The sequence below is a fragment of the Lichenostomus cassidix genome, chromosome 13, assembly GCF_008360975.1.
Source record: "Lichenostomus cassidix isolate B80296 chromosome 13, HeHo_3.0, whole genome shotgun sequence".
In the NCBI taxonomy this organism is placed as follows: Eukaryota; Metazoa; Chordata; class Aves; order Passeriformes; family Meliphagidae; genus Lichenostomus; species Lichenostomus cassidix.
This window is the reverse complement of record NC_139494.1, coordinates 12,146,322-12,173,887: the sequence shown is the minus strand read 5'-3', so window position 1 is coordinate 12,173,887 and position 27,566 is coordinate 12,146,322. Positions and strand designations below refer to the sequence as shown.

General features: G+C 53.4%; 2 protein-coding genes and 1 long non-coding RNA gene across 7 annotated transcripts in view; 2 read left to right on the top strand and 1 right to left on the bottom strand.

Moving 5' to 3' along the window:
* The window catches only part of CAMK2A (calcium/calmodulin dependent protein kinase II alpha), a 31,345-nt gene extending 24,225 nt beyond the window's left edge, over nucleotides 1–7,120 (top strand). The window contains exons 14-19 of one of the 2 annotated variants that reach the window (XM_085073715.1): nucleotides 944–976; nucleotides 2,064–2,112; nucleotides 3,417–3,492; nucleotides 4,313–4,407; nucleotides 4,767–5,004; nucleotides 5,214–7,120. In XM_085073715.1, the coding sequence (XP_084929841.1) occupies nucleotides 944–976; nucleotides 2,064–2,112; nucleotides 3,417–3,492; nucleotides 4,313–4,407; nucleotides 4,767–4,999 (486 nt within the window). In that variant the 3' untranslated portion in view covers nucleotides 5,000–5,004; nucleotides 5,214–7,120. The remainder of the gene's footprint in view (nucleotides 1–943; nucleotides 977–2,063; nucleotides 2,113–3,416; nucleotides 3,493–4,312; nucleotides 4,408–4,766; nucleotides 5,005–5,213) is intronic. The other variant, XM_085073716.1, reaches the window with a different exon arrangement.
* A 3,669-nt stretch (nucleotides 7,121–10,789) lies between these two features.
* Nucleotides 10,790–12,418, top strand: LOC146431264 (uncharacterized). The gene is made up of 2 exons (XR_014854918.1): nucleotides 10,790–11,594; nucleotides 11,685–12,418. It is a non-coding gene; the product is annotated as an uncharacterized LOC146431264 (long non-coding RNA).
* Nucleotide 12,419: 1 nt separating this feature from the next.
* SLC6A7 (solute carrier family 6 member 7) lies at nucleotides 12,420–26,092 on the bottom strand. 4 transcript variants are annotated; one of them, XM_085073713.1, is made up of 14 exons: nucleotides 25,862–26,092; nucleotides 20,198–20,378; nucleotides 19,380–19,511; nucleotides 18,582–18,816; nucleotides 17,944–18,082; nucleotides 17,524–17,658; nucleotides 16,792–16,895; nucleotides 16,111–16,235; nucleotides 15,626–15,738; nucleotides 15,413–15,544; nucleotides 14,979–15,078; nucleotides 14,526–14,626; nucleotides 14,147–14,321; nucleotides 12,420–13,203 (listed from the first exon to the last, which is right to left on the bottom strand). In XM_085073713.1, exons 1-14 carry the CDS (start codon nucleotides 25,892–25,894, stop codon nucleotides 12,968–12,970), a joined length of 1,941 nt encoding a protein of 646 aa, XP_084929839.1. In that variant the 5' UTR covers nucleotides 25,895–26,092; the 3' UTR covers nucleotides 12,420–12,967. The 4 variants fall into 4 exon arrangements, with proteins under 4 accessions (XP_084929839.1, XP_084929840.1, XP_084929837.1 ...); XM_085073714.1 differs by having other exon boundaries at nucleotides 14,154–14,321; XM_085073711.1 differs by having other exon boundaries at nucleotides 15,413–15,738.
* Nucleotides 26,093–27,566: the final 1,474 nt, after the last annotated feature.

The following is a 27,566-nucleotide window of genomic DNA, read 5'->3' as shown; positions in this document are numbered from 1 at the left end:
GTGTGCTGCTTTTCCCTCTGCAGGGCAGGCACAGCTTGTGCCTCGTTAAATATGCTGGTACAACACTTGGTTATTTGGCACTGCAGATTCTGATTTCTGCACATTGGTATTCTCTGACGCACGCTGGGATTAATTCCCTCTGGAGGGAGTCAGAGGTGCAGAAAGGCTATGAGGTCAGCATGCATGTCCCCCTGTCTCCTGGCTAAATTGAATATGGAGATGGGAAGCAGAGCACAGTAAGGAGAGTCCAGAAGAAGTTTGGGATTGCAAGCAGAAGAGTGGCTGTGGGGCTATCCAACCCAAAAGCCTTAAAGCCTAGTGGTAGTGGTCAAGGATGGAGATAAATGTGCAGGTGTTCTCTTTGGAGTCCTGTTTTAAAGCACTGGAGCTATGCTCAGGACTGCTTCCCACACTGTGGGTCTGCCTTGAGGGCTTAAGGTCTTGCTGGCCTTAAACCAGCCAGCTTAGGACCAAAGCTAAAAGAGGGTCTCCACATGAGGCAGTGCCATCAGCAGATCCAAAGAAGTCAGTACAGCATTCACACTGGGCACAGGGCTGTGGTGAAACTGCCTTAGCTTTTCAGAATCCTGCTTCTGTTCCTGTGAGCTTGCTGGTCTGGTCACAGGCCACCAGAGTGGTCATTGACCCTTAGGGGAGTCCCTTTTGGACTAGCCAGGTCCTTGGGATGAGCAACCCCAGAGATTGTGGCAGGTCAGGAGAGAAAGGTGGTGGCAGGAATGCGGGGAGGGAGCTGGCAGGTCACCACCAGCACTGCAGCCAGAGGCACATCCCCACAGGAGCAACGAGCCCCTCTGCGCCTTTCGTTTACCCCTCCATGAGGACCAAGAAGGGTGGCTCAGGAGCTGCTGCCTTTCATGTGCTGCCCTCAGCCTTTCTCACTCTGTGTCTCTTCCTGTTCCATCTCTTCTCCTTGTTTTTCCAGAAAAGAAAGTCCAGTTCCAGCGTTCAGTTAATGGTGAGTGTCCTTCGTCTTCCTCAATGCCGATATTGCTGGGCCTCTCCACATGTTCCAGCTTCCCCCGTTTTTGGAAGTTACCTCGGGGTAGGGAAGAAGGGACAGCGGGGTTGGAGGGAACGTCCTCAAAGCCGTATCACCCACAAACCCCATTAACAGGGTTGGTGCAGGCACTTGCTGGCCACCAGCTGGTGGGAAGCCAGCCCTGGTTCTTGCTGATGGGTTCTCATGCCGTTTCTCCCAGTTCTCCTGACTCAGGTCTGCAGGCTGCATCGGTCCAAGGAGCCTTGGAGAAACACCTTCCATGCCTCTGCGGGGACTGTATGGTCATGGGACACCTTGCCAACCTACATCGGGGTCTTCTGGGTAATACACAAGCAAGGCTCTGCTGGGAAGAGCTAGCAGAGCCATTGCTCTAGCTCCGCTAGCAGAGTTGCCTTGATGAGGCTCCTGGAGAGAGACAGGGGGTCAGTACCCCTCTCCCCCCAAATCTGTGTAGTGCTCAGCTGTTTCTTGAAAGAGCTGTGTCTCAGCCTTCAGTGGTCCATGTGGGTCTTGGAAGCACTGTTTTATCGTACATTTCTCTCCCTACTCTGCGGTCAGTGTGGTCTCTCTCACTCCTGCACAGTCCCCTCTTTCTCATCCCAGCTCCTCCTCGCTGTTAATTTGTACATCTCTCTCTTTATTGTACAGTCAACATGGTGTCTTCCACCCCTGCACAGCCCCTCTCCCTGCCCCTCCGGCAACGCTCCTAGGAACCCACCACATGGCCCCTGGACCTGCCCCCATCTCTGTCCCCACAGGTGTCGGTAGGAAGGGCAGCGCCGTTCCTACGAGACCCTCCACAGCCCACCTCTTGTGCCCTTGGCGACAAGGAGTGGAGGTCAGGGAGGGCTCTGCCAGTGCTGCCCCAGAGCTGTGGTTGAGGACAGGTTGGACCTGCTGGCGTTTTCCTTGGTTTCTGTCTGTTGGCACAGTTGAGCGCTGCGGGGTCGGACTCGGGGGGCTGTCGAACACTCGAGCTCCGTCTGTCATGGGGAGAAGACACTTCTCACCACCACATCTCCCCTTTCTGTTCTTTGCTCAGGAATCGTCGGAGAGCACCAACACCACCATCGAGGATGAAGACACCAAAGGTACCAGCAGGGGCATATGGGAAGGTGGACAGGTTGTTCTGAAGGGGTGTCCATGGGTCTGGCCACCCCTCACAAGATATTTGCAACAGCAAACCCACCACCATTGAGCTGCCACAGGGCTCTTCAGAAGTTGCTTTAACTCCTCAGGTGGTTTCACTGTTGGGTTGCTGCCATGAGCAGTTGGGGCACTGCTGGTGAGGAGGGGTTGCTCCCATAAAGAGGGATGTTCCCTGAAAGCAGCTGTGGAAGTGGCAGAAATCTGCAGGGATAGCAGCCCGGCTGCTCTTTTAAAATAAACATCCCTTTGGAAAAAGCCTCCAGGGGAAATCCCTGTCTGCCGCCCGCCCGCCCGCCTGCCAGAGGCATCTTTCTAAGAATAGCCCAGGGAATAATTTACCAGTGTTAATTTGTAAAGTCTCTCTATGAAGTGATCTCGGTGCAAAGCAAGATGGACTTTGTCCTGACATGAGAGCTAATGGGACAACTGGTCCTCCTGGAAAGGGGCTCCCTGAGCCTGGATGTGCAGGCAGGCGTTGCTCGGGAAGTGATGGGAGTTCCTCATCGTTCTGAACAAATCCTGGGAAAGCGCTCCCTCCCTTTTCATTAGTCACATAGTCACAATGCGAAGGAAAAAAGTCAAGCATGATGCCAATTTGCATTTGAAGCAGAGCCTTGTTAAAATGCTTGGGGTTACCTCTGACAGCTCCTCCTGCATGCCTGGGAGCCAAAGCCACTCGTGCAGCCCATCCCTTCCCAGATGAACTAGCAGTGCCTGGAATCCCTGGCATTAGCTGCACAGTTCTGTGTCCTTTGCAGGGTCCCTTCTTGTATCTCCTAGGGTGGCTGCACATGTCACTCACCTGTTCTCCTCCCTGCTGAGACCCTCTCCTCCCACTGTAGAGGGAGGTGAGAGCATCTTGGTCCAGCTTGCCCTGGCTGGCCTCTGCTGTGAGTTCGCAGGGTGGAGGGTCTCAGCTTAGCAAGGCTTTTCAGCCAAGACCAGCCTGTCCCAGCTTCTGGGATGAGGGTAGCTCACCACTTGGTGATTAACCTTTTGGCTCTTTTGTAAATTACAGCGATTTTCAGTTTTGCCCTGACTTTGAAAATCTTTGCTTTCTGGAGATGAAGAGCCCTTCCCCACCCACATCTCTCTCCTGCTTTTTCCCTGTACAGTTTCCAAAGTCCCCCCACATCCTGTGGTCTGTTTCAGATAAAATAAAGATCTCTCACTGATATGGTATCACCAGAACCTACTTCTAGTTTGTTTTATCCTTTTATTTTACTTTTTCTCTTTAAACCAACAGTACGGAAGCAAGAAATCATTAAAGTCACAGAGCAGCTGATTGAAGCAATAAGCAATGGCGACTTCGAGTCCTACACGTGAGTGTGCCCAGTGCAGGTTTGGGCTGGGTGAGGGCTCAGCCTGCCAGACGGGGGTCTCTCACTCTTACAGTGCTGCCCAGGAGGTTTTACTGCTGCCCAGGGCAGGATGGTGAGGTTGATGTGGTGGGGGAGAATGGAGACCGTCCAAGAGAAGCAGGGGACATCAGTTTCCAAGCCTGACACTGCTCTTGTGCTCAGCTGACCACAGCTCTCTGGTCTCACTGTCATGGATGAGCCTGTTTTTTGGTTTGCAGAAAGAGGAGTAATTGTAAATGTGATTTATGCTGGAAGAAGCATTTGCATCCATGGAATCCATTATATCCAGATTGCCACAGCCTGTTTTGAAATGTGGGTGATTTCTGCTTGCTGAGCTGATGCTGTTCAGAATATACCTCTTCTGTGTCCAAGGCTGATTTAATTAGTGATGTCTGAGTGAGTGCAGGTCTTCATTCCTGCCTCAGAGGATCGCAGCAGGGATATTTTGATGCAGAGCAGATAATAAGAGTTTTTTCCTGATGTCTTCCTTTGTGAAGAAGATGACAGAGTTTGAGGAGGTTTAATTGCAGATGGTGACTGATGGAGAATGCACCCTGCTTTGGTGGGGTCCTGGCTGCAGTCAGTGGGCAGGAGGCAAGGCAGGTTGAGCAGAACGCAGGGATGAGGTCAGATTTTTGCAAGAATTACTTGCTGGTGCAGACACTCTTCAGCTTCAGGCTGAGGGAACCATCCTGAGCAAGAGGAGTTTGGGTTCTTCAGGCTCTCATGCCAGAAGAGGTGAATAACCTCTCCCTTTTCTCTCCCCTTCCCATCTCTCCAGGAAGATGTGTGACCCTGGAATGACTGCTTTTGAGCCTGAAGCTCTGGGCAACCTTGTGGAAGGCCTGGATTTCCACCGATTCTACTTTGAAAACCGTAAGCAGCTCACTTGCTTTCTGAGGTACCCCTCCCACCTCCCACGTGCCTGTCTTGACCTCCATCAGTTTGCTGGAGGGAATAGGGTTAGGATGGCTGTGGGATCATCTCTGGCTGATCTGGAAGACCCCAGGAGGAGGTGTTGGGTCAGCTGGGGCCAGGTGTCTGTAGAGGAGTTGTTGGGTTAGCTGTTTTCTACGTGGACCCATCCTGAACCCACCTGTACAACACATACTCAGCCCCATCAAGCAGAGAGCTTAACACAAGTGTCTCCCCTTCCCACATTGCTGCCAGCCTGGTCAAGAGCCACCCAAACTCCTCACCCTGCCTAAATCCACTTGTGCTTGTCCCTTTTCCAGTGTGGTCCCGGAACAGCAAGCCCGTGCACACGACGATCCTGAACCCCCACATCCACCTGATGGGAGACGAGTCTGCCTGCATCGCCTACATCCGCATCACGCAGTACGTGGACTCCGGAGGGATCCCCCGCACTGCCCAGTCCGAGGAGACCCGCATCTGGCACCGCCGGGATGGCAAATGGCAGATTGTCCACTTCCACAGATCCGGCGCGCCCTCGGTCCTACCGCAGTAAGCCCTGTGAGTATCTGGGGACAGGACACGGGGATAGGGAGGGCTGGGTGTGGGTTCACTGCAGCCTTGAGGCTCACAGCTTGTAGGATCCTGTCCCGAGGGTCTGTGGTGGGGAGGAGGTGGCTGATTGCTGTGAGATGGCAATGGGGAGAGAGGTGCTTTGCCAATGAGATGGTCAAAGCAAATTCCGGCTCTTCCCGGTTTGTGTTTTGCAGCTGAAGCGTGGCCCTGCCCGTGTTGGGTTTGTCACTGACTGACTACCAAGGGGAGACCTCCTCCGACATGTTCACCTACGGGACTTTGGCTGTTGGCTCTGCTGCTTGGTTCCCGCTGGAATAACCCCTCGCTTCTCACCGCACACACACGACAGCCCTGCCAGTGCAGCTCAAGCATCCCATCAAACCCCCCACCCTGCTGGGGTCGTGGCGCTGGGCCCCCTTCCTCTGCATGAACCAGAAAAAGAGAAACCATGAACTTAAACACAAGCATCTGGCCAGTGTACAGGCCCCCCTCATCGGCTGCATAGCATTGGTGGGCCCCCTCGCTACCCAGCACATCTGAACTGGGCTCAGACTCATCATCCACCTCCATCCCCACCTCTGCTGGAAGCCCTCCGAGGAAGAGGGGGGCAGTTTTGAGCTGCTCTCTGCTTCATCCTCCCTGCGTGCTGGTGGATTTTGCTTTGCTGCTATCAAGGTCCCCATCTGCTGCCATGACTCCCGCCTGCTCCCGACCTGAGCTCCTGCTTCCCAGCAGCCTCGGCTGGGGAACTGCAATTCAATCCATTTGCAAAGACCATATTTCATGCATACCTGGGCAAGGAGGGCCGTTTTTGGATGGGTGAGTAAAGACTATCTGTTTATCTTCCCTTCCCAGCGCAGGCTGGCTCCTTCCCGAGAGAGCAAGTAGGTTTGCACCCTGGCTCCAGACAGCTGCTGTGCCAAGAAGGATGCTCTCCCTCCTGCCTCCCTTCTCCCTTTGGAGCAGAGACTGGCGATGCTGGGAGAAGAGAGGAGGAGAAAGACAACTGCTTCCCTATACCACATCAGCACAGACAGGAGCTGGGGCTCTCCCATCCATGTCCGGGCTGTAGCATCGCCTCTGCACCCTCCTCCTCACCCACCACCCAGCCTGGATCCTTTATCCCAGCACCCACCCCTGCCCCCCACATACAGCACTGGCATTCCCCTGCTCCCGACTCCCAGGATGGGATGGGGGCAGCCAAGCTGGCTGCTAGTTCGGGGCAAAAACCTCCATCGCCCATGTGATTCCTTCCAGCGACAACAAGGAATGCAAGCTTTAGTGACAAACTGCAGAATCTGATTGTGCTTCAATGAAAACAAACAAGCCTTTTGCTGTCTTCTCCTTTGAGCGCATGCCTTTTTATAGGGAAAAGAAACCAACCTGCCGTGTATTTCGTAACTTGATTTTGAGTATTTGCTGAAATGGATCTTTATGTAATAACTAGAAATTCAACTGTTTAAGTGGGGAGGGAGGGTGGATTTTCGGGGGTTGCTGTTTTTCATTGCGTTTACATTTGAAGTGGGGTTGTTCTGCCACGATGCTCCTACCAGGGGTCCCACGGCTGCCAGCCCCCTCCTCACACCGTGGTGGCTTGTCCCATTCTGTCCCACAGCGTTGGGTGGCAAAGGCACCCATCTCCAGGGGCACCCATCTCCAGGGGCACCCACATCCCCACGGCGCCTTCCTGCACCCCATGGGTCTTCCTGCAGGGCAAACCACAGCAGTGGCTCTGGGAGTGCCACTGGCATGTGGCTTTCAGGACAGAAGACATGGCTGGGAAGGGAAATGTTGGTCTCACCTCTCTGCCGTCAGGTAGAGGTCTGAGGGTGGGTGTTTTTCTGGCAATTCTTCCGTTTCACATTCTCTTTTCTTTGACTGGAGCCTCTTCACTCACTGATGTGAGGCTTCTGCAGCACTGCTGCCCCGGGGTACTTTCTAGCTCCACTCTCTTCGTCTGCATGGTGTTTAACTTTCTAGACGGTGCGTGTGTTGAAAAACAAAGAAATGAACAAAACCTGCTTGTTTTGGACCTAAAAAAAAAAAGGAAAAAGAAAAAAAGGAAAAAAAAAAGGAGGAAATGTTTCCTCCATGTAAATTCTGAGCGTGTATTTTGCCTTTTCTGTGGTTTTGAATGCTTTGCTCTCTGTTGAGGCAGGGATGGCCACCATGCCAAATGCAACTGCATCCTTGCAGACTGCAAAAATATTTTCCCACTGGATGGAGGGGCAGATATCTAAACTGTTGGCGCATGGACAGGCCCTGAAAAGTGTGTTGGTGTGTTCTGCTGTGCCAGCAGTGCGATGGCTGCTGGTGATGTGTGTAGGAGATGCCTTTTTGGGGGCAAATCATGAAGCTGATCCATGGGTGTCTGTGGGGGTCCCCATGCCCTTGGTGGACCTGTGCACCATAGGCTTGCAAGAGTTGACTCCAAAGCAGGGAAATCCATGCAGGGAAAGGATTAGCTTCTAAGGTAGAGTTTGGGTGTTTTTACAGATCTGTTTTTCTTCCTGTAGTCATGTAATGCTGAAGTTTTTTTTAATTTTTAAAGGAAGGACTCAGCTCTTTCACAGTTCTCTCTCTCCCTCTCCAGAGCTGGCTCTGAAGCCAGCCATGGTTAATGTCATTCATCTTCTGATGTCCAGGCTCTCCACGGGTCAAGAGGGGTTTTGGGGATTGTTATAAGGTGGATGATTATGGGGGACATGACGGCAGGGCTTTGGATGGGGGCTGGAGGGCAGATGCCAGCTCAGCCTGGTTTTGAAGCTGCTGATAGCTGTGGACCTTGAGTGGACTGTGAGGGTGAAGCTGCTCCGGCAGTTTCTGCTGGAGGAAGGGCTGGTGGTGCTGTAGGATTTGCTGAGAATGACAGATGAAATGTTGGGGTGCATGCAATCTCACTGAGAATCCATAGTCACTTCTAGGGAGAAGCATCTTGGCTTCCAGGAAGGCTTTGAGGTGTCTTCTTGGAGGGAGTTTCTCCCCCTTGAGGTTTCCCTGAGGTCATCTCTCCATAAGGCAGCTGGATGTCCTTGCAACACTCCTTTCCAAGGGAAGCAGAGTCTGGAGTTTCAACTTATTCTAGTCTTCCAGTCAAGCTGCAGCCTGACCAAGGAAGACCCAACTTCCCAACATGCCCATGCTGGCAGCATTAAGCACCTGCACTTTAGGGGTCTGTCCTGCCTGGTTTCTCTGCCCCACCTTGCCCTGCTGCTCCTGAGCAGGTTCCTGTATCCCCAGAACATCTCAGCAAGCACTTATGAACCACAACTGTTTCTTTCAGTATCCATGGAAAGCATCTGTCTCTGTCTTCCTTCGCATTTCCTGATTTCTCCCAAACTGGCAGGAAAACTATATAAATAAGTTTCCACCATCCTTCTTTGGCTGGAAGAGCCAAGGATGCTGCTGTTATATCTCTGCTTTTAAGCAGTTGACACTGTCCCTGACACATGCAGATGGGCATTGCCCCAACAATCCCACAGTGCTTCTGGGAATGACAAAGTTCAGGGATGTTCCCAACAAGCAACATAGACAAGGCCACCTTGTTGGGATGGAGTTTACCACCATGGACCTCCTATCCCATCAGCCTCAAGGCTGGAGGTCAGGCTATGGAGCATTAGACAGAGCTCCTCTCCTCTGGTCTCCTGGTGTCTGGGTCAAACCAAACTCAGAAGTCCTCCAAACTCATCCTCTCTTCCAACTCTCCCAGACCACAGGGGATGTCTAACTGGAAGCACTTGCTGTGGTGGTGTCAAGCTCCCAGCTCCACAGGTGGACTTGGGAGCTGCCTGTTTTCCCTTCCTGGCTGCCAGGGTTCACTGGCAACATCATAATTTCTCCCATCTTGCTGATGCATCCCCTCTGGAAGACCAAGAGGCCACTCCTGGGCCTCCTCTCTTTGCTGGAGGAGCATGCGCTCTCCTCCTCACCACAGCCAGGCACAGCTGGGAGATCTGTCTTTGCCCCCAAACCCGCATGAAATGCCCCCTCTGCCAGGCACCAAACCCTTGTCTGACCCCAAACCTGCCTCTCCTCCCATGGATGTCCCCATGGATCCCCAGAAGCTGGAGCGAGCAGCAGTCATCTACTCCCACAGAGCTCCCGGTGGGCTCTGTGCCTGTGGTGGGATTGCAGTGCCATGTGTGAAAGGGCAGCCACACAGCCCCACGGACCAAGAGGTATCTGCCAGTAGATCCCATAACCTCCTCTGACCACCCCAGGAGACAGACTGACCCTTCTTCCCCACCACAGGACACATGATCCTCCAGCCAGCAGAGTAGGGACCTCGCCCTTGCCCATGTCCCAAGGTGCAGATCCCAGTCCATCTGTATCAGACAGGGAAACCCAGATGTGAGCAGGCTGTGGGGACACCAGAGCAGGGGCTGGTGGCTACTCTGCCACCAGATTCATCTGAATCTCCTTCCCTCCTGCAGATCATCGACAGGGAGTGGGAGAGAGGGAGCAGTGGAAGGGACTGTATCGAGTGGCTCCTTCCTTCTTTGGATTGTTGTCCCTTTTTTCTAACTGTTGCACAATTTTAGGGCTTTTGTAACATTTTTTGGACAAGCAGGGAAAATATGTTAACAGTGGTTTAAGGAAAAAAAATGAGATCTATCTCTCTCTCTTATATATTATATATATATATAAACTATATATACTTACAGGAAATCTCTATGGAAATATTTATTTAAGATGATTGCAAAAAATATATTATAATTAAGAGTATACCAAGCTTTGTCACGTAACAAAAAATCAGGCCCCGGGGAGGGGTAGCTGCCTGTCCCCTCGTGTCTGTCTGTCCGTACGGTTGCAGCTGAAGCCTTTCTCTTCTCTTTTTGTAAGTGCACTCGAACTGTTGAGCAGTGTGACCGTGTTGGATTCAGTGGGAACTCGGGGGGGGGGGGAAGTGGGGGGGATTGATTTTGTTTCCTTTTCCTTTGTCTTTTTTGAACCTGCGGCTGTGAACAGAATGATCACTGCTCAAATCGGATGCTCTGTTTGGGGAGGGCGGTGGGGGGGGACGGGGAGCAGGGTGGGCGTGGGAGGGAGGGCGAGTGTCAGTTTTATTCTTGGTGTTCAAGTGCAATAAATAGCTACCAACTTCTGAGCATGGAAAAGGATGATTCTCCGTCACTGCAGTGACTCAGACCGTCTGCCACCCCCTTGTCCCTCCATCACCGCGTTTCTGTCCTCGAAAGCATCAAGGGTGGGACCAGGCCTTGGGCAGGGGCTCAGGTATCCTGCTGCCTGCAGGATGGTGGTATTCTGGACACTGCCCACCTCTGGTCTCCAGCATCTGTGGGGTTTCAGGGAGCTCAATGTCCCCCCAGACCCAGCTCATTGCAATCCAGCCCTTTTCCCAGGGATGGGGCTCTGGGGGCTGCAGGTGTCTGGGAGCCCCCAGCAGGTGTTCAAGCTGGATGGGAAGTGGGAGTGCCCACTGGGCAGTTTGGGGGAATTTTGAGGAAGCTGGTGCTGCAGGGTGAGTGGCACAGGACTGCCAGCCAAGTCCAGGGTGGCTTTGGGGGGATCCCAGGGGCACCTGCTGGGCTTTGCCTATGCAGGTGGGCTGGTACCTCAGGGGGGTTTGGGTGAGGCTCCCACAGCCCCTGTTCCTGCTCCTCCCCGGGCCTGGGGTGCCCCTTTGCCCCCCTGTCCCTGCCATCTGCCCCAGCCCCGGCAGGTGTCAGCACTGGAATGTTCCCGCTGCTGCGTCCCCCCCCAAGCTCTGGGCAGCCACGCATGGCAGAGCACACGTGTCCCCCGATGTGCCACTGCCCCAGTGCCTTTTGCCCTTGGAGTCCTCCCACACTGCCAGCTCTGCTCCTCAACCACATCCCCGGTGCACTCGGCTCCATCCCTCCCATCGCTCTGCAGCACAGCTCTGGTTGATGGCAGCTGCCAAGGGAGAGCCCTGAGGATCCCAGGATCTCAGTGGGGTTTTGGGGATTATGGCAGGACCCCATGCAGGTAGGAAAAGCTGGGAGACATACAGAGACCATACCAGCTTGGTCAGCCCAGAGCAGCTTCAACTCCATGCAGTGGGAAGGCATCAGGTACTCCTGGTTCCTCTGGTACTTTGTAGCCAACAGTGACATCGTGAAACAGCCAAGTCCATCACCCCACAGAGACCCCTCTGTGTGCCCCTCCAGGGGCCAGCCCGGCCCAGGCTCCCTGGCCAGCACCCACAGTGATGGCTGGGCAGCACCGTGACCTGCTGAGGCCTCCTGCTCAGTAAATAGTGTCAAGGTTAGAGCGAGGGATTCATTGGGGCCATAAATGTTTATGGCAGGCCCTCCCCGCTCTGCAGCCGCCATGGCCTGAACTTTCCATCAGCCACGCTTTTATGGCTGGACTCTAATGATTAACCCAGGGCCAGCAGCTGAAGGTGCTTCATGGTTGTGCTGCCGGAGCTCCACATGCCTGGAGTAGCTGGGCTGGGGGATCCCCATCACCCTCATGGGCTGCAGTCATGGTGGGGTGTGGGGGAGAGGATGGGGAAAGCCATCAGTGGGTCCTGCAGGAGAAAGGAAGGGCAGAGCCATCTGGGAATGAGCTCAGCATCCCTGGACAAGGTGAGCAGGAAGGAGAACAAGGTGTAGGAGCTGATCCTACACTCTCAGAGGGGCAAAGGCCTCTATAATAATAAATCTCCTCTACTGTAGGGAAAGAGGAAGATTGCAGTCTCCTGCCAGAATTCACCCTGGAGGCTCTGGCCACAGACCTGGACCCAGTGCACCAGGACCATATCCATAATGCAGACACAAACCCTAATTTTTTTGTTTATCCTAGGGTTTTGTCTTTTACCAGGACAAATATCTGCAGGAAAAAGACCAGAGGCAGCTGTGTCCCTCTAGATGTGCCTAGGAAGCCCTGGAAGACTCTCTAGATGTACCTTTCTTCCATGCTGAAGACCCCCAAATAGCCCTGGCAGGGTCTGTGTCACAGAGCACTTTTACTGGTGAGCTGATGGCACATGGCAGAAGGTACACACTACACTGGGATGATGGGGACTGGCAGCATCAGGTCCAAACAGCCCCAGCCAGGAGCTCACTAAGACCCTCAGGCCAGCAGTGTTGGCAGGACACAGGCTGATCTAACCCAAAATCACACACAGACATGGAACGCCATCCCTTCTCCTTCCACTGGGAAAAGCAGCACTCGGGGCTGGGGCCACACCTTGGATTTCCCTTGGTAATAGACACAGGTCCTCCTTGGACACTGGAACCTGTCCCTGACTTCCTGCACACACTGGAGGACAGGTCACACCATCTCTTCTTTTCCTTCTAGTCAACCCAGCCCTGCCAGGCAGCACCAGGAAAAGCTGCCCTGATCCCCCAAGGTCCTTGGGGGATCTACAGCCTGGTTTGTTTATAAAACCTTTTCTTTTATTCTTCTACTTGTTTTCAACTGCTCATTTATTAGGTCAAATTGCTTTAGGGGGATACTGATTTGTGCTGGTTTTGCTGGAATACCTCTGTGTGATCAGAGCGCTCTGGCACACACTGTCCTTGGGGCATGGAGGATGTTACAGCTTCTCTCACATGTGTTTATGGGTTAGTGGAGTCAAATACACACAAACAGGGAACAGACCAACACACAGGAGCTCCTTCTCCTCCTCCCCACCTCCTGCAGCCTGGACATCCCTGCACCCTGGACATCCCTGAGTGGGGATGGCAGGGCTGGGGCTGAGGGTGGGAGTGAGACAGCCCCAACACTTCAACCAGACACTGTCACACGAACACATGGACTCATCACAGTTTGTCACACTGAACAGAAACACATTGTGGGCACCAGGACAGATAGCAGCTCAGTCCTGGCAGAGCCAGGGCGGTGGTGAGGAACCTGGCAGGGTCAGCAGCTCCTGAATACTCCTTGAAAGACCTCCCCAAGCTGTCCTGAAGTGCTGCAGTGCAACCTGTGCAAAACGGGAGGGTTCCCACCCAGCCTACGGGACACTGAGTCCCCTCATATCATGGATTCCTCCTCGTCCTCCTCCTCCATCTCCCGGTCCACCTCGATGGCCGTGTTCTCGTAGCTGGTGATGCCCCCATATTTCCTCATGTGGACCATCAGTGGCTTGGGGGACTGGCTGCCAGCCAGGCTTGCCACGTACACACCGGTGCGGTTCTCCTCCAGGGATGGGCCCCAGTCCATGGCTGGCCGGCTGGCTTGCTGGACTCGCTGTGAGGGGACAGGCAGAGGAGCACAGGCACTTTTCACCCTCCACTCCCCATGCAGCACCTCACCCCGCAGCTCACCCACCCCTCCCACTGCCCTGATGGCCCCCAGGGACTGAAAGAACCCCCAGTGAGGATGGGATGGGGTCAGAAGCTTGTCCTGAAGCTTTTTGGGAAGGCAGCTGTGTCTAAGTGCCTTACTCTGGGCTGGGGAGTTGACACAGACTGTGGGTGCTGGTGGTGAGAACCTGCAGGAGTGAGGGGCTATTCGTAGGGCTACAGCCCTGTGCTGTGGGGTTAGAGCCACCCAGACAAGGGGTTAACCTTGCCCAAGGTGGCTCCTGGCCATGCCACAGTGCCCATGGCTGTGTCAAGCTAGGTCACAGCCAGCAAGTGCTCGAGCAGGGGATTGCTGCCTGGGGAGGGCATCAAGCTCTGCTCCCCTGCTTTTAACAGCCTGGGGAGAGCAGTGAAGGGCTGGGAAAGCTGTGAGCAGCCAGCAGCTCTGTAACCTGCTCCTGGGAGCAGCCTTTCCATGCAGGGATCCCATCTGGGCTGCCTGCACAGTCTGGCAGCTGCCTGCCTTGCTGTGTCATTGCTGCTGCCAAGTGGGTGCAAAGTCCCAGGTGCCCATGCCTGCCCCACTCTGGGGACAATGTGCTTCCTCACAGGGCACAGCAGGCTTGTTTGGGAGTGGGAATGCTCACTGGGCTGCCCCTTGGGCAGCAGTGTTACTCAGTACCTGCCTGGCATCACAGGAAGCAGCACTGCTGGCAATGCCTTGGGATGTGCCATCTCTCACACCCCGTGGGCAGCAAGGGCAAATGGGGACACACACCTCCACGAGAGAGGATGCAGAAGCTTCCAGAGGATACTGGCTTGGCAGGGGCTTGTGCTTACTCCTGCACATTTCTGGGGTGCTCCCCAGCAATGCCAGGCCCCAGTACCTCCTACCTCCCAGAACGTCCCTTCTTCTTGGAGCACAGCCACCACCATGCCCATGGGAATCATCAGGCAGGAGAGAACTCCCATGAGGATGCCCAACACCTCAGCCCAGGTGGGGAAGCGGTAGTTGCCGTACTCAGAAGGCTGGTACTTGACAATGTTATATACCAGCAGAGCCTGTGGGATGGGGAGAATGTGAGGTCATCCCCGAGGCCTCATGCTCTAAAAAGGCCTGGAGGTGATGGTCACCTCCCAGCAGAAGGAGGGTCCCTGGGGCAGGAGATGGGAGCAGAGCAACTCATCACACTGGGAGGTCACCCAGGGATAGTGGTACCACCATGGCTCTCCAGCACCATCCAGCAGTTCAAGCTGAGCAGTTACCATCATTGTTGCTGGGGATAGGACCATCCAGCAGGCTCTGAAGTAGGGCCCTGGTTTGAAGCCCAGCATCATCTGGATATCTCGGCAGAACCTTTTCATGCCTGTGGTAAGGAGAGGAACTCAGAATCTTTGATCCCTCCCCCAGAGGCCAGTGCCTGTACCAGGCTGCCCTGCAATGATCACAAGCAGGGGTTTGCATCCTCTACAGCAGAGTCTCCCCCCACCCATCAGGGAGATGCAGGAGGGGGGGCCAGCTGGTGGTCCTTCAGGCTCAACACTGCACATATCTCTGGGGAGGTGAATCCAGTGATAGCCAACAAGAAACAAGTGACGGGAGCAGTGTCTCATGCTCCACTGTGGGGCTGCTGGTTTCCCAACTGCTCCCCCTAAATCCCTCTCTCCATACAGAGAGCCCATCCTTCCCTGTGCCCCTGTGGGGACAGGCACCCTTACCATAGACACGTGTCACCACAAGGCAGGTAGTGATCACCACCACCATGAGACCAAAGCCAGCACTGTAGTCATCCAGCAGGACCAGCCAGTACATCCCACCCTGTGGAGACAAAGCACAGAGGCCAGCATCTCCAGGACCATCATCCCAATAAACCTCCACCCATGCCCTCTGACTCCTGGGGACCCTGGGGAGAACAGCAGTCAGCAGCCTCAAGAGACATCACTCTTCTCATGGAGTTGGTGTAGGGATGGAAACAGCACTGTGTCACTTGGAGCTCAGGCTTCACCTTCTGGAAGCCCAGAAGGTTCCCCTGGTTCTCATTCCCCTGGTTATCTAATATGAATACACATCTGAAAACTTGGCTCCAACCTAAGTTCTCCCTAAAATGAGTCCCTAGTTGGTCCCCACAATGGATCCATCTCCACAGCCATACCTCTGTTGTGAGGATGAGCCCCATCAGGAAGAGGGCGATGCAGATGACGGCTGAGAATGAAGCTTTCTTTGGCCGCAGGTAGTAGGGGAATTCATCAGTCACTGCCGTAACGATGGTCTCCATAAATGCAAACTGCATGCACGGGAGGAGAGGGTTCCCTGAGCCCTCAGGCTGCCTGGAGTCCATGGCTGGCTCTGTGGGCTCTGTGCTTACCTGGCTGTCCAGGCCCAAGGTTAACAGCATGAAGAAGAACAGGAATGACCAGAATGGAGAAAGGGGGAGCATTGTCATGGCCTGGGGGTACACCACAAAAGCCAGACCAGGACCTAGGGGAGACAAAGGACAGCAGGGTGGAAAGGTGGTGACAGAGCAGAGCATGAGGGGATGGAGGAGAGGAGGGCTCAGCAGAGCAGCACCAGGGCAGGACCGGCCAGGGCTCTGGCAAGATGGGCAGGAGGGGTCCTGTGGCAGAGGGTGGAGAAACATTCTGCTCTCTGCTCAGACCTTCATTAGACATCACTTGTTACTCAGTATTTGCACAACAGGAACTTGTCTACCCCTTTCCTTCCCCCTGGCCAGCTGAACATACACCTTCATCCCTTCACCTGACACCCTCAGGTGCCTTCCATCCTGGAAGGGATGCTCCTCAGCACACCCAGGCAGAGCAGGAAGGGAAAAACATCTTCATTTGGCCTCACCTGCTTTTGCCACTTGGTTAACAGGGACCCCAAGCTCCTGGGACATGTATCCCAAAACAGAGAAGATGGCAAAACCTGCCAGGATGCTGGTGATGGCATTGCCCAGGGTGACTATGAAGGTGTCCCTACAGAGAAGGAAGAAGATGCTCTGAACATACTCGCTCCTTCCCACCCCACACCACTGCATGGTGGCATCGCCAGCCTCAGGTGCCCAGTAATGTGACCCAGTGACTGTGAGGGCCTGTCTTGCCAGGTGCTTTCCAGGGTCAAAAGGAGCATATATTTCATGGATAATTTTGTGGGGCTCCTCACAAGTTTTCTTTCCCCTGTGGATGGGATCAGACCAAGTGTCCAAAACTCTTCTAAGTTGGTGAACTACATCAGATGCTGGGACAGGGCAAACATGCACAACTCCAGCCTCAAATATTCTCAGCTTTCAGCAACTACAGCCCAAAACTTCTGGGCTGGGTGTTCTGCCTTGGCACTTAAGAGAATTTTCCCCCACTGATCACTCTGTTCCTCTCAAGCCTATACAAGCTGCCAGGTATCCCCTCAGTGCAAGGAACAGAGCAAGGTGACTGTGCTGTACCTGTGTGCTTCTGCTGCCTTTGGACCCACTGGCTGAGGTTTTCACAGCTCCCCCCAACTCACAGTTTTTACAAGACAGCAGTTGGCTCCCACCTGTAGATATTCTGATGGAAGGTGTTGTACGAGGCGAAGGTGAGGAGGCCCCCAAAGCCCACCCCAAGGGAGTAGAAAATCTGCAGGGCTGCCTCGATCCACACCTGGGGGAAGGAAGCAGTTCTGAGGAGAGCAGGGGTTTGGAAACTTCCTCATGAGGAAGATGGCATTAGAAATCTGGTTCCCCAGGGCCCTGGGCACATCTTCTCCCTCACTCCAAGCATGCACAGCCTATGGGATATTTGTCTTTCCTTGTTAACACACTCACCACTCATAGTGGATCAGCCAGCTAATGGAAGGACTAATAAGAATGTTTCAGGGCCAGCCCAGTGTGGCATCAAACGCCCTTGTAAACCTGTGTGGTCTCTTGGTGACCACCACTACTGACCCCCACTGCACATGCTGGGATTTCTTGAGAACAACAAACAGTCAAATCCACCACAGGCACCCATTGCCACCTCCAGCCTATCACAGGGGCTGGGATGATCCTGCCCAGGGGAGATGGTGAGGATGCTGTCCCCTCCATGCAGAGCCAAAACCACAGGCATGGGAGAGGGACATGTGGGAATAGTGGCCCAGACAAGGTGTGGGACAAAGATTTTTGGTCTAGGAGCAACCAAGAGAGCTTTCGGTTAGGGTGTGGCCAGAAAAGACCTAAGTAAGAGAACTGCCTCTGTTGCATGCAGGAGGTAGCAGGAGAAGGTTGAACAAATTGCACAACATCCTACTCACCTTGGAAGACAGCAAGTGATCAAACTGGGGTGTGAGGTAAAACTGGATCCCCTTCCAGGCCCCCTCCAGGGTCACACCACGAATGAGCAGCATCACCAGGATGAGGTATGGGAAGGTGGCAGTGAAGTACACGACCTGCAGGAGAGCACAGCCAGCTGGGAGAGCTGGGAATGAGAGCATGGTGTGAGTGCTGCCCCAATGTCCTGTCCCCAGGGTGGGACACATCACCCTGGTGTCTTTGGGCTGCAGCAGAGCTGATGGGCTGCCAGCCCTGCTGGTGTCTAGGTATGCAATGTACCCCTGAAATGTCCTGTGCCCAGTGGATGCTGTTTGTGGGACTCACTTTCCCAGATGTGCAGAGTTGCAGGCACTGGTGAATATCGCTGTAGGTCCCCCCAAAGGAGACCAGGCAGCCCTTACCTTGCCAGAGGATTTGACTCCCTTAAGGATGCACAGATAAACGATAGTCCAGGAAAGGAGCAGGCACAGACACAAGTTCCAGCGGATCCTCCCAGGATCCCCAATCCCCGAGCTTCCTTGGATGTGCAGAACATACCGGCTAGGGAGGAAGGAGAACTGCTAGTGAGCAGCCATGGGCAGTCCTTGCCTTCTTCCAGAGGCCCTCTGACCCTAGAAATGCCTCTGCTGCAAGAAAACCTTGTCAATAGTCATTGGCACTGGCAGTTACTTGCCAAGCAAGTGGGGACAGTGTGAGTGATTTCTCCACCATATATTAAAGAACATAGAAGGGATGCCTGGCATCTTGAGAGCAAATTCCCAGCCATTCCAGACGTGGGATGCATTTAGTCTAGCGTATCTCCAGGCCAGCAAAGCAGCTCTAGAACATGGACACCTCCCACATCCCAGTGGCTAAACTGAGATGTCACTCACAGCTGAGCACACGAGCCCATCGCTGCACCCACACCACCAACCGTGAGTGAGAGCTGCAGCATCTGTGCTGTGAGACGTGCAGATCCTTCACCCTCATCCCATCCCCACCCTCTCCCTGACTGGATACCAACCATGTCCCCACACCCGGGTCAGGCTGAGCTCTTTACCTCCAGTACTCCTCGCTGGGGCTGACGGTGTTGCTGATGTTGACGGGGAGGGTGTTGTTCCCCGCCTTGATGACGTGGTGGTCCAGGCACAGGTCGGTGTTCCACCAGTTGCCGCAGTGCTGCCAGGGCAAGTCGCTTGTGAGGGATGCAAAGAGGTAGAAGAGAACGTAAGCAATGATCATATTGTAGTAAATGGCCACCAAGGAGACGATGAGGATCGTGCCCATGCCAATGCCTGAAGGAAGGAGAGGGTAAAGAAGGAGTGAGCTGGAGCAGAGCAGAGCACAGCCAAAAGCAGGGTCAGATGATGCACCTCAGCAGCCAAATGCTCAACCAGTGCAAGGTTCACCTGCTGGGGGAGCTTCTTATTGCCATTATAACCTCTGGACATGCCTTCTCTGTACTGATGATCTATTGCCTCATACAAACAACTTCACTCCAGCTTAATGTTGAGAATAAAAGTATTTCATTTAAACCCTTTTTAAAACTCTTTATTCTTATCTTTATCTCAGCAGGCATTGCTTAGCTTTCATGCTCTATTTTGTACAATAGCTGGCTTAACCATTTCTAGAGCTGGTCATGCCATCCAGAGCTCTCAAAGACTGGAAAATGTCATTCATAATCTTGCAGCTACTAAAACAGCTAACTCAAAATTCCAGCTTGCCACACCTTCCCCCAGGTTTTAGCCTTTGATTCTAACAAGAGATTTGAGGATCATGGGATGCTGCTGCTGGTACATGTCCTCATCAAAGAGCTCCTGCAGAGGTCCCTCAGAGGCTCTGGATTTCACTCACGCACCTTTAAAGAGAGGGCTTATCTTCCACACTGCAAGTGGCCCCAGGCTGGAGAACTGGCCAAGTGACAGCTCCATGAAGAAGATGGGGATCCCACAGATGGCCAGCATGATGAAGTAAGGAACCAAGAAAGCTCCTGCAAGGAAAAAAAATCCTGAAAGTAATACAGAGGAAACACCTTAAGTCCAGCTGTGACAGGGAATAAAGCTCATTCAATATCCGTGGCTCTGAGGGATCTGAAGCAAAATCAGGAAGACAGCAAGGAGCAACAGCTCACTGTTAGCGCAGGAGAAAGGGGTTGTGATTCACCTGCTGCTGTGTTTACCCCCTGCTCCCAACTTTCTTTCCTCTTTGAATCTTTCACAAACACCATGAAATTCTCCAGTTATTATTGTATGAAATAAGCAATTCCTCTGGGAGAAGTTGAACCAACACTTTGCACCATCATCCCGGGCTCTTGCATTACAAAAGGTCCACTCCCTCCTTTGATAGGTAGGAAGTGTTTGCTGACCCTGTGAGTCCTGGAGGACAGCAGACTGAGAAGCTACTGGACACCAGGAGAGCTGGTGTTCAGTGCAGCATGGAGCCAGGGATTTCTCCAAAGCCAGGAATACAGATATGGGGTGGCAGGTCCCTTCCACACTTGGGTACGGGTGGTTAATGCCCTAAACGAGCATGGGGGAGCAGGAGGAGGCTTCACCCCAGAACAATGAGTGCTACTTCCCAGCCCCAGAAAGCAGAAGGGGCATTCCTTCAGGGACACATCCTACCAGCCCAGGTCAGTGGGTAGGAGACTGGCTACTCCAAAGGATTCACAGGTACCTCCTCCATTGGTGTAAGCCCTGTAGGGAAATCTCCAGACATTTCCAAGGCCCACGCAGTATCCGATGCAGGAGAGGAGGAAATCCAGCCGCCCTGTCCAGTTCCCTCTGTCTTCTGGGCACTCAGAGCCCAGGTCCCCATCCTGGCTGCTGGGGCTTACCAGGAGATCTGGTGTCACTGGCTGAGCGAGGAACCAGGGTATGGGAGAGGGCAGAAAGGGGTTGAGGAAGGAATAAAAACAGAGAATGAAGAATGGGAGAGAGGGAAGAAGTGCCAAGAACTTGTGTGTGAATTTGTGACCCCAAACCTCAGCACTGACACTTGTCCCTTGGGAACATGCTGTCCCAGCAACTCTCTGTTCACCACCCCAGCCAATGCTCTGCTCTGCCACTGAGAAAACAAAAGGGGTAAACGTGGTCCCACATGGCCAGAGCTCCTCTGGGAAAGCCAGGATGGTCCCAGCTCATCCTGGGAAGGTTCACCAGGACCCAACTTTCAACCCCAGGTTGCAAAGACATCTTTTCAGGGGGCCACAATAAACTTTCCGGATCTCCTGCAGAACGTGGGCATGAGGACAGCAGGAGAACCACTGTGGTGTGCCAGGGAGCACGACACCCAGCCCCATGAGTGCTGCCATGCCAGGCACTCGGCTCGCTGCCATTAAGTGCTCCATGCATTTTTCACACTTTTCCAACTGCCAAAAACCCACACTGTGGGAATGTAGTGCTACTCCCAGTTGTCCCTGCTGAGAGAGGAGAGACCTCCTTCCAGCATTCCTAATGTGCTCTGGATCGATGCAGCACAGGCAGGGGATTAACCCATTCCCTTCCTCCCTGCTGCCTCAGCTCTGCAACTGGGAGTCCTGCACTCTATTTGGGTTGGGGTGATGCACCAGAAGGGCACTTCTGTGTTTGTGTGTGGGTGTATATTGGGTCTGCAGTGAGGTGTTCATCTGAATTTTCTCAGTTTCCTGATCTCAGGAGAGCAGGGAAGGCATCCCCACTGACTCCCCTCCCTCCAGAGCTGAGAGCCTGAGCCAGCAGCTGCCGGGTGAGATCCCATCATGGATACACCCTCAGCAAAACCAGGCAGCACAAAGGGGTGGAATGAGGATTGTGCCCCAGCATGGGAGTTTATCATGTTTGTATCGAGGCACAGGATGATTCTGGCATCTCTGCTGACAAGGTACAAGGAACAGGGCAGGAGGAGCTCATTTGGGAACCTCCTCCTCTTCTTGGGTTCTTTAAAGATAAAAAGCAGCCACCTCCCTGTCCCTGTTCCTAATCGTAGGGAACAAACCCATGGGATGTAGTTGAGGGAGAGAGACTGGGTTTGGAGGCATCAGCCAGAAGGAGTTTTGGGTCTCCTGTAGCAGTGTGCACATGTGCTCAGAATCTGCAGGAGACCTCAGTCCCCAGGAGAGCAGAGCTGGCTGGTGATCAGAGCTCAGCACTGCCCTTTAACTGCCCCAGGGAAGGTGGCAGCCATCTCCTCTCCTGTCCTCCTCCTCCTCTCCGGCTGGACTGGACTGGAGGATGCTCCTGCTGCTGGTTCCCATGGAGACACTGAGCCATGATGCTGATGGAGAGGGATGCCAGCTCCCACCCATTGCAGGATGGACCCCAAGCCCCCAGCTGCTGGCACTGCAGACATGCTGCTTGCAGCCCAAAGGCACCAAACACAGAGGCAAACTCATCCCCATCCCCACCTGCTTTACAAATACCTCCAGGGATGGGACAAACCAGGGCAAACTCTTCCCAGAGCCGACCTGAAATACACAGCTCCAGCAAAGCTGTTAAACCAAACTCCTCTGTAAAAAGCCTATCCCTGCTGGATGCCACTGTCACAAGGCAGGGGCCAGAAGAAAAAATGACAGAAACATAGGCTGGAAAGTCAAAATGTGACCCAAATATAATATTGTTGCTATAAAACTGTCGCTACCTGGCAGCTCTCCTGCAGTGGTTCAACTCAGCTCTGTGATTTAGCAGCACCTCCAAGCCATGGTCATGACTGCTAATTAGCACAGCACACAGAGTGGGTATGACCCACAGCTGTCTGTGCTTGCAGGAGATGGACAGGCTGTTCTGGACTCCCTTTCAAAAATTACAGCAGCTAAAACCTGTGTTCACAAAGAGCCCTTCCAAACAGGACTACCACTGTTGGGTCTTCCCCCTGCAAAAAACCACTTCCCAGTCCATCACACTGCCTGGGCAGCTCTTGTTTTCCAGGTTTGAATCACAGAAAACCAGCAAGCAAGGATGCTGGGAGATCATTAAATCCTGTTTCCTAATTCCTGCATCTCTGTCTGAATCCTAAACACCTGCAGAGGAGCACAGGTAGAGCTGCAAGATCTGATTACATTTGGGTGCCTGTCCATCAGATGTAGCACAGAAATCAACACAGAAACAACAGGAAATGAAAGGAACCAATGGGACTTTTCCAAACTGTAAAAGGCCATCTCAGTCCCCATTTCAAGGGCCATGGGATGTAATTTATAACTTGTGTCTCAGTGATAACTACCCCCCTATTAATATCTTTAGCTGGAGCTCTGCGGTTTAAATTTGGGACCCCAGAACAGAAAGCAGAGACCACTTAAGTGTCAGACAGACCCCAAGGGCAGTGACAGTTGTCCCCACTGGGCAGGCTGAGGAAAGATGGGTCAGAGATGCTGCTGGAAAACATAGACAAAGGCCTCTCCATGACAGCAATGCTCAAAATCACAGAAATCACAGAAAAACTGGCCTATTTGCCTGACTTGAAACAAATTACAAAGCACAGTATTTAAGGATTCCAGCTCATCTTTGTCCCAAATAGCAGAGAGAAGCACACCTCCCTACTTCAGACTGCTGGAAATCTCACACACCAGCTTGATTCTAGGCCTTTTTTTTAGGATTAATGCTCTCTTTCAGCCTCTGTCACAACAGAAATTCTCTTTTTTCAGCAGCAGCTGAAGTGCTCCAGTGCTACACAGTATTGCTCTAGTTCTTTCCACCGTCAGCTGCCATCCTTCAAGCCAGGCTCCTGTCTTGCAGTTATAAACAGACGGGGACTAACAGCTCCCTTGGCAACCACGGCCTCTTTGAACACAGCATCACTTTCCATTATTCACCAAAAGATGCTCCCAAAGAAGCCAGCAAAGCAAAGGTCACCAAGAAGAAAAACCACTTTAATCTCTGCCAAGATAAGAGCTCAGGTCTATAAGGAAATGGCTCTGTGCTAATTATTTTCTCTAAACCAATTTACTTAAACCAAAACTCGGCTGTATCTGAGTGAAAAAAACCCCAGCCAGATCAAAGGTATGTTTTCATCCTATTTTGTCTCCATTCAAGCTGGCATTGTGGGGTTATTTTGTCAGTGTTTTGTGTGTGGATCACAGCCTTTGAGCAAGAGAAATGCCACCCGGCAACAGATTTCTCCCCTGCGGATCTGAGCACAGTGAGTCTCTAAAGTGTGAGTCACTTCAGATTAGTTTGAATCGCTCGTTAATCTCTGAGAGAGAAAAAAAATTAAATGATAAAAATTAATTCAAATGTAATATCACTTAGAAAGTGAAGTAAATAAAGCGCTGCTGTGGTGGTGTGGAAGAGCCCCTCAAAGGGCTGCACTGACCCTGGGTGAACCCACCCTGGGGTCACAGCAGATGCCATGAGAGGGACCAAGAGGTGGTGGAGCCAGCACAGGGAGTTTGGGGGCTGGAGATGGCTGAGACTGGAGCAAACTCATTACTGCAATGTCCAAAGTGTAGGGAGTGTGCACAGACACAAATGTTAGTGGTCTTTCATCTGAAAACTCTGGGGAAGTTTTGGCACAGTTTGTGGCAGGCAGAGGAGGGCAGTGGCCCAAGCAGGAGGATGCTGCTCAGCAGCCTGGCCAGGTATGGGAAGGGACAGAATGAGCCATGGCTCCCACCACTGGCTCCAGTAGAATTTAGTCCATTTCTACCAAAAAACCCCCAAAGCAAATAATCAAACAAATGAAAACATCCACTCAGCTCTACTGGAAATACTGTTATGCAAAAGCCAACCTGAAATCCTTAAAGCCTGAGAAAGGTCTTCTCTATTAAAGAAGCATTTACATATGTCTAAAATATATTTGGCAAGAAGGTTTAAAACTCCAACTCACCAATGGCAAGTGGATCATAATGAGAGGAAGAGGAGGCTGTCAGGATCCTGGGTGGGTGCTGCAATGGGGCTGGGCACATATCTCCATCAGCCACCACCAGCTCCAGGCAAGCCCAATGCCAGCACTGTACACAGTGGTCCCAGGGTGGCTGTGAGCACCAGGTCCTCCATCTGGAGCTCAGCAATAGTGTTTTTGAGTAATGAAGGACAGAGGGCTCTGAGCAGTACTGGGAATAGGGAAAATAACTCCAGAGACATCTGCTTTCCCTCCCAACGGATTGCCACAGGACTAAATGAATTCCTGAATAAATGCTGAAGAGGGTCACCAACATCAAGTAACTCAGAAAGCCATTGGAAGGGGCAAAGACCACTTTTAATGGATCTTGCAGTCACAAAGTCATCTGGAAAAGCAATTCGTAGGAAAGAGAGGAGCCAAATGATGCCTCCAAACAAGAGTGGAGAAATAGGCTGTCAGGGCCTGGTGGCTGTCACCAGGATACTGCTGGGTTTTTTACGTCATTTCCCAATATCCTAGGAATTTCCTGGCAGGGATGAAACTCTCCTGGGTTTTCATTCATCTGAACACTGGCAGAGGTTGGAGTCAACCTGCTCTGTGTTCAGTGGGCATGGTTTGGCAGAGGGTGTAGCTGGAGAGGCTCCCAGCCCTGGGTTACTGCCTGGGATGCTGCAGAAAGGGCTGACCCACTCAGCAGCAGCACATCCCCATGATGGAGCTGAGGCTGACACCACCTCTGCCACCCTGTTCCACTGTGTCCCCAGAGAAAGGACTCAGTCCCCAATGAGGGGGAAAATGGGAACTCAAACTGGTAAGAGCAAAGTGGCAGTGCAAAGGAGCCTAGGATGGGAAATCCTGACAATTGGGTCTAAAAAGGGTTTCCAGCAGGATGTAAAAAGGGTCTGTAGCTCTGCCAGCCCTGTCCTGAACCCAGAGCTCAGCATCCAGGTGACCCCTCATCACCCACACCCCTTCAAATCCTGCAGCAGAGGATGAGGAGGCGATCCGAGCTGCAGGTGGGAAAGGCACTGCCCAGCTCCCTGTGCTCATCCCGGGGCAGGGACCCAGAGCCCGGGCGGTCCCGGGGCTGGTGGGAGCAGTGTCCTCGGGGTGCCAGGCTGCGGGGAGACAGCTCTGCCCCCGGTGCCACCCACGGCGCCCGGCCAGACACAACATGAGTCACCCACCGGCGGCAGCATCGCTGGCAGGAGAGGGCTGGGGGGGCGGCTGTGCCTCCTGCTCAGGAGGAGCGGTGGGCACGAAATGCCCCATCCCTCTGCCCACCATCCCGCTCTGACCCCGCGCATGAACACTATTCCCTGATATCGACTAATCCCTGTCGGCTGCCCACGAAGGCTCCCGCTGACGGGATGCGAGGCGATGGGCATCACTCTCCCGCTCCCAGCCGGGGGATATCCTTGCTCCCGCTCCCGGCCCTGAGGTGCCCTCGCTCCTGCCTCTCACCTGCCGGGGGTACCCCTGCTCCCCTGCTCCCATCCCTGGGGCATCCCCGCTCCCGGCTCTCACCTTCCGGAGATGCTGCTGCCGAAGCTGCTTCATCCCAGACCCTGTTGCTATGCGCTCCCCGCTCCGGCACTTTCCGTCTCGCTCTCTCCGGCGCTGGGGAGGGCGAAGGGGGAGCGGGGAAACGATGGCCGGCACGGGGGGGCGGTGGGCACCCACCTGCTGGCGGGGGGAGCTGGGGAACGAGAGGAGCGAGGCTGGAGGAAAGGTTTGCCTCGAGTGGAGGATGGCTGCGCGCGGAGCAGGGAGGGAGGAGGGAGGTCTGTCTGTCAAACGCGCTCCTGACGGGGAAAGGGGGGTTCGGGACCTCAGTCCCCCACCTGGGCAGCAAGGGGGAACGGCTGCTGCCCTCTCATGCCACAGATGCATCAGGTGTCCCTAGGAGCTGACTTTGGGGGTACTCTGTCTCTGGGCACCCCACGTAGCAGTGGCAGCAGTGCGAGTGCAGATGCCAGAAGCTCCCAGCACATTCCTGTCTGGCTCTGAGATGATTTTCCGGTGACAGGACACAGCTGGAGCTTGAGCAAGTCAGAAGTGATTGTACCCCATGCTGGCTGAGCCCACCCTTCAGTCCGGGGGAGAGGGATGCTCCACAGCCCTCAGTCCCTTTGGATAGGGAATCCCACATCCCACCCTGCTGAGGGCAAGAGGAATCCTTGGGCAGTTCTCAGGGTGAACATCTGAGCCCAGCATATCATGGGCCCAATGCTGGAGCACAGGTCACATCGCCAGGATGCAGATGTCCCTGTTGACTCAGCAGTGGGACACTGGAACCCCAATGTCCAGAGAGACGCATGCTGTCCACCCTCATGCTCAATCAACTTCCCAATGAGGTGGCAGAGCTGGTCTGTGCCTTCTCCTCCCACTTTCATGCTGGAAATGTCTCCTTTATGGCTGGAGACATATGGGAGAAGGGACAACTCCACATGCCTCAGGGCCAGTGCAGGGCCAGGACAGCTCAGGACCAACAGCAATGCGTTTTTCCCATGATAATATCCACTTGTCCATCTCTTCACCCCTGGACTGTGCCCAGTGTTCTGACACTGGATGTGTCCCTTTCCCTTGCAAATGTCCTGCAGGCTCCAACCTGACCCAGACCTCTGCCTGGCTGCTTTGCTCAGGTTTAAGGCTGAGTGGGCAGCATTGGGAATGACGAGGACAATGGCAGGGCTGGAACAGAGAGAACCCAGACTGCCTGATGTAAAAGCAAATCTCCAGGACATCTAACAGCAGTCCTGCTCCTACAGCCCTCTAAGCACTTCTGAAAATTTTCCCTGAAAGGAAATGGATCCTGAGCATAAAGACACATTTCTGCAAAATCCAACACGATGAAGTGGCTCAACCTTTGCACAATGGGTCTTTCAGAGCTAACATTTACCTGGATTTTCCAGGGAAAGGAGGAAAGAGCAAAGTTATAAAACCCGACTAACATCTCTTTCCACACACTCACAACTTCCTCAAAAATAAAAAAAATCTTTGGGAATTCACTCAGGCAGGTTCTGCTTTGGACTCACCCATCACTTCTCCCTCTCCCAGGATGCTGGCTGGGAATGCTGAACCTGGAACTGGCCAGGCTGATGGCACTGTCCCTACCTCACCCTTCATGCAAGGCAGGAATGCTTTGTTTGCCTTTCATGCCAGTGCAATCTGAATCAGCCCTTTGACTTTTTCCTTTGGGATCCACCTAAAGAGAGATGTTCCATGGCCA

Excerpts from the sequence above, each read along its gene's own strand:
- SLC6A7 (XM_085073711.1), bottom strand. The coding sequence starts at position 25,894 with ATGAAGCAGCTTCGGCAGCAGCATCTCCGGAAG. Across the intron at positions 15,079-15,412 it reads GGCTCATCCTCACAACAGAG|GGTGGGATGTACTGGCTGGT; the intron begins GTATGGCTGTGG and ends TTGTCTCCACAG. Across the intron at positions 13,204-14,146 it reads GACGTTCTGGGAGGTAGGAG|CGAGTCCAGCAAGCCAGCCG; the intron begins GTACTGGGGCCT and ends GTCCCCTCACAG.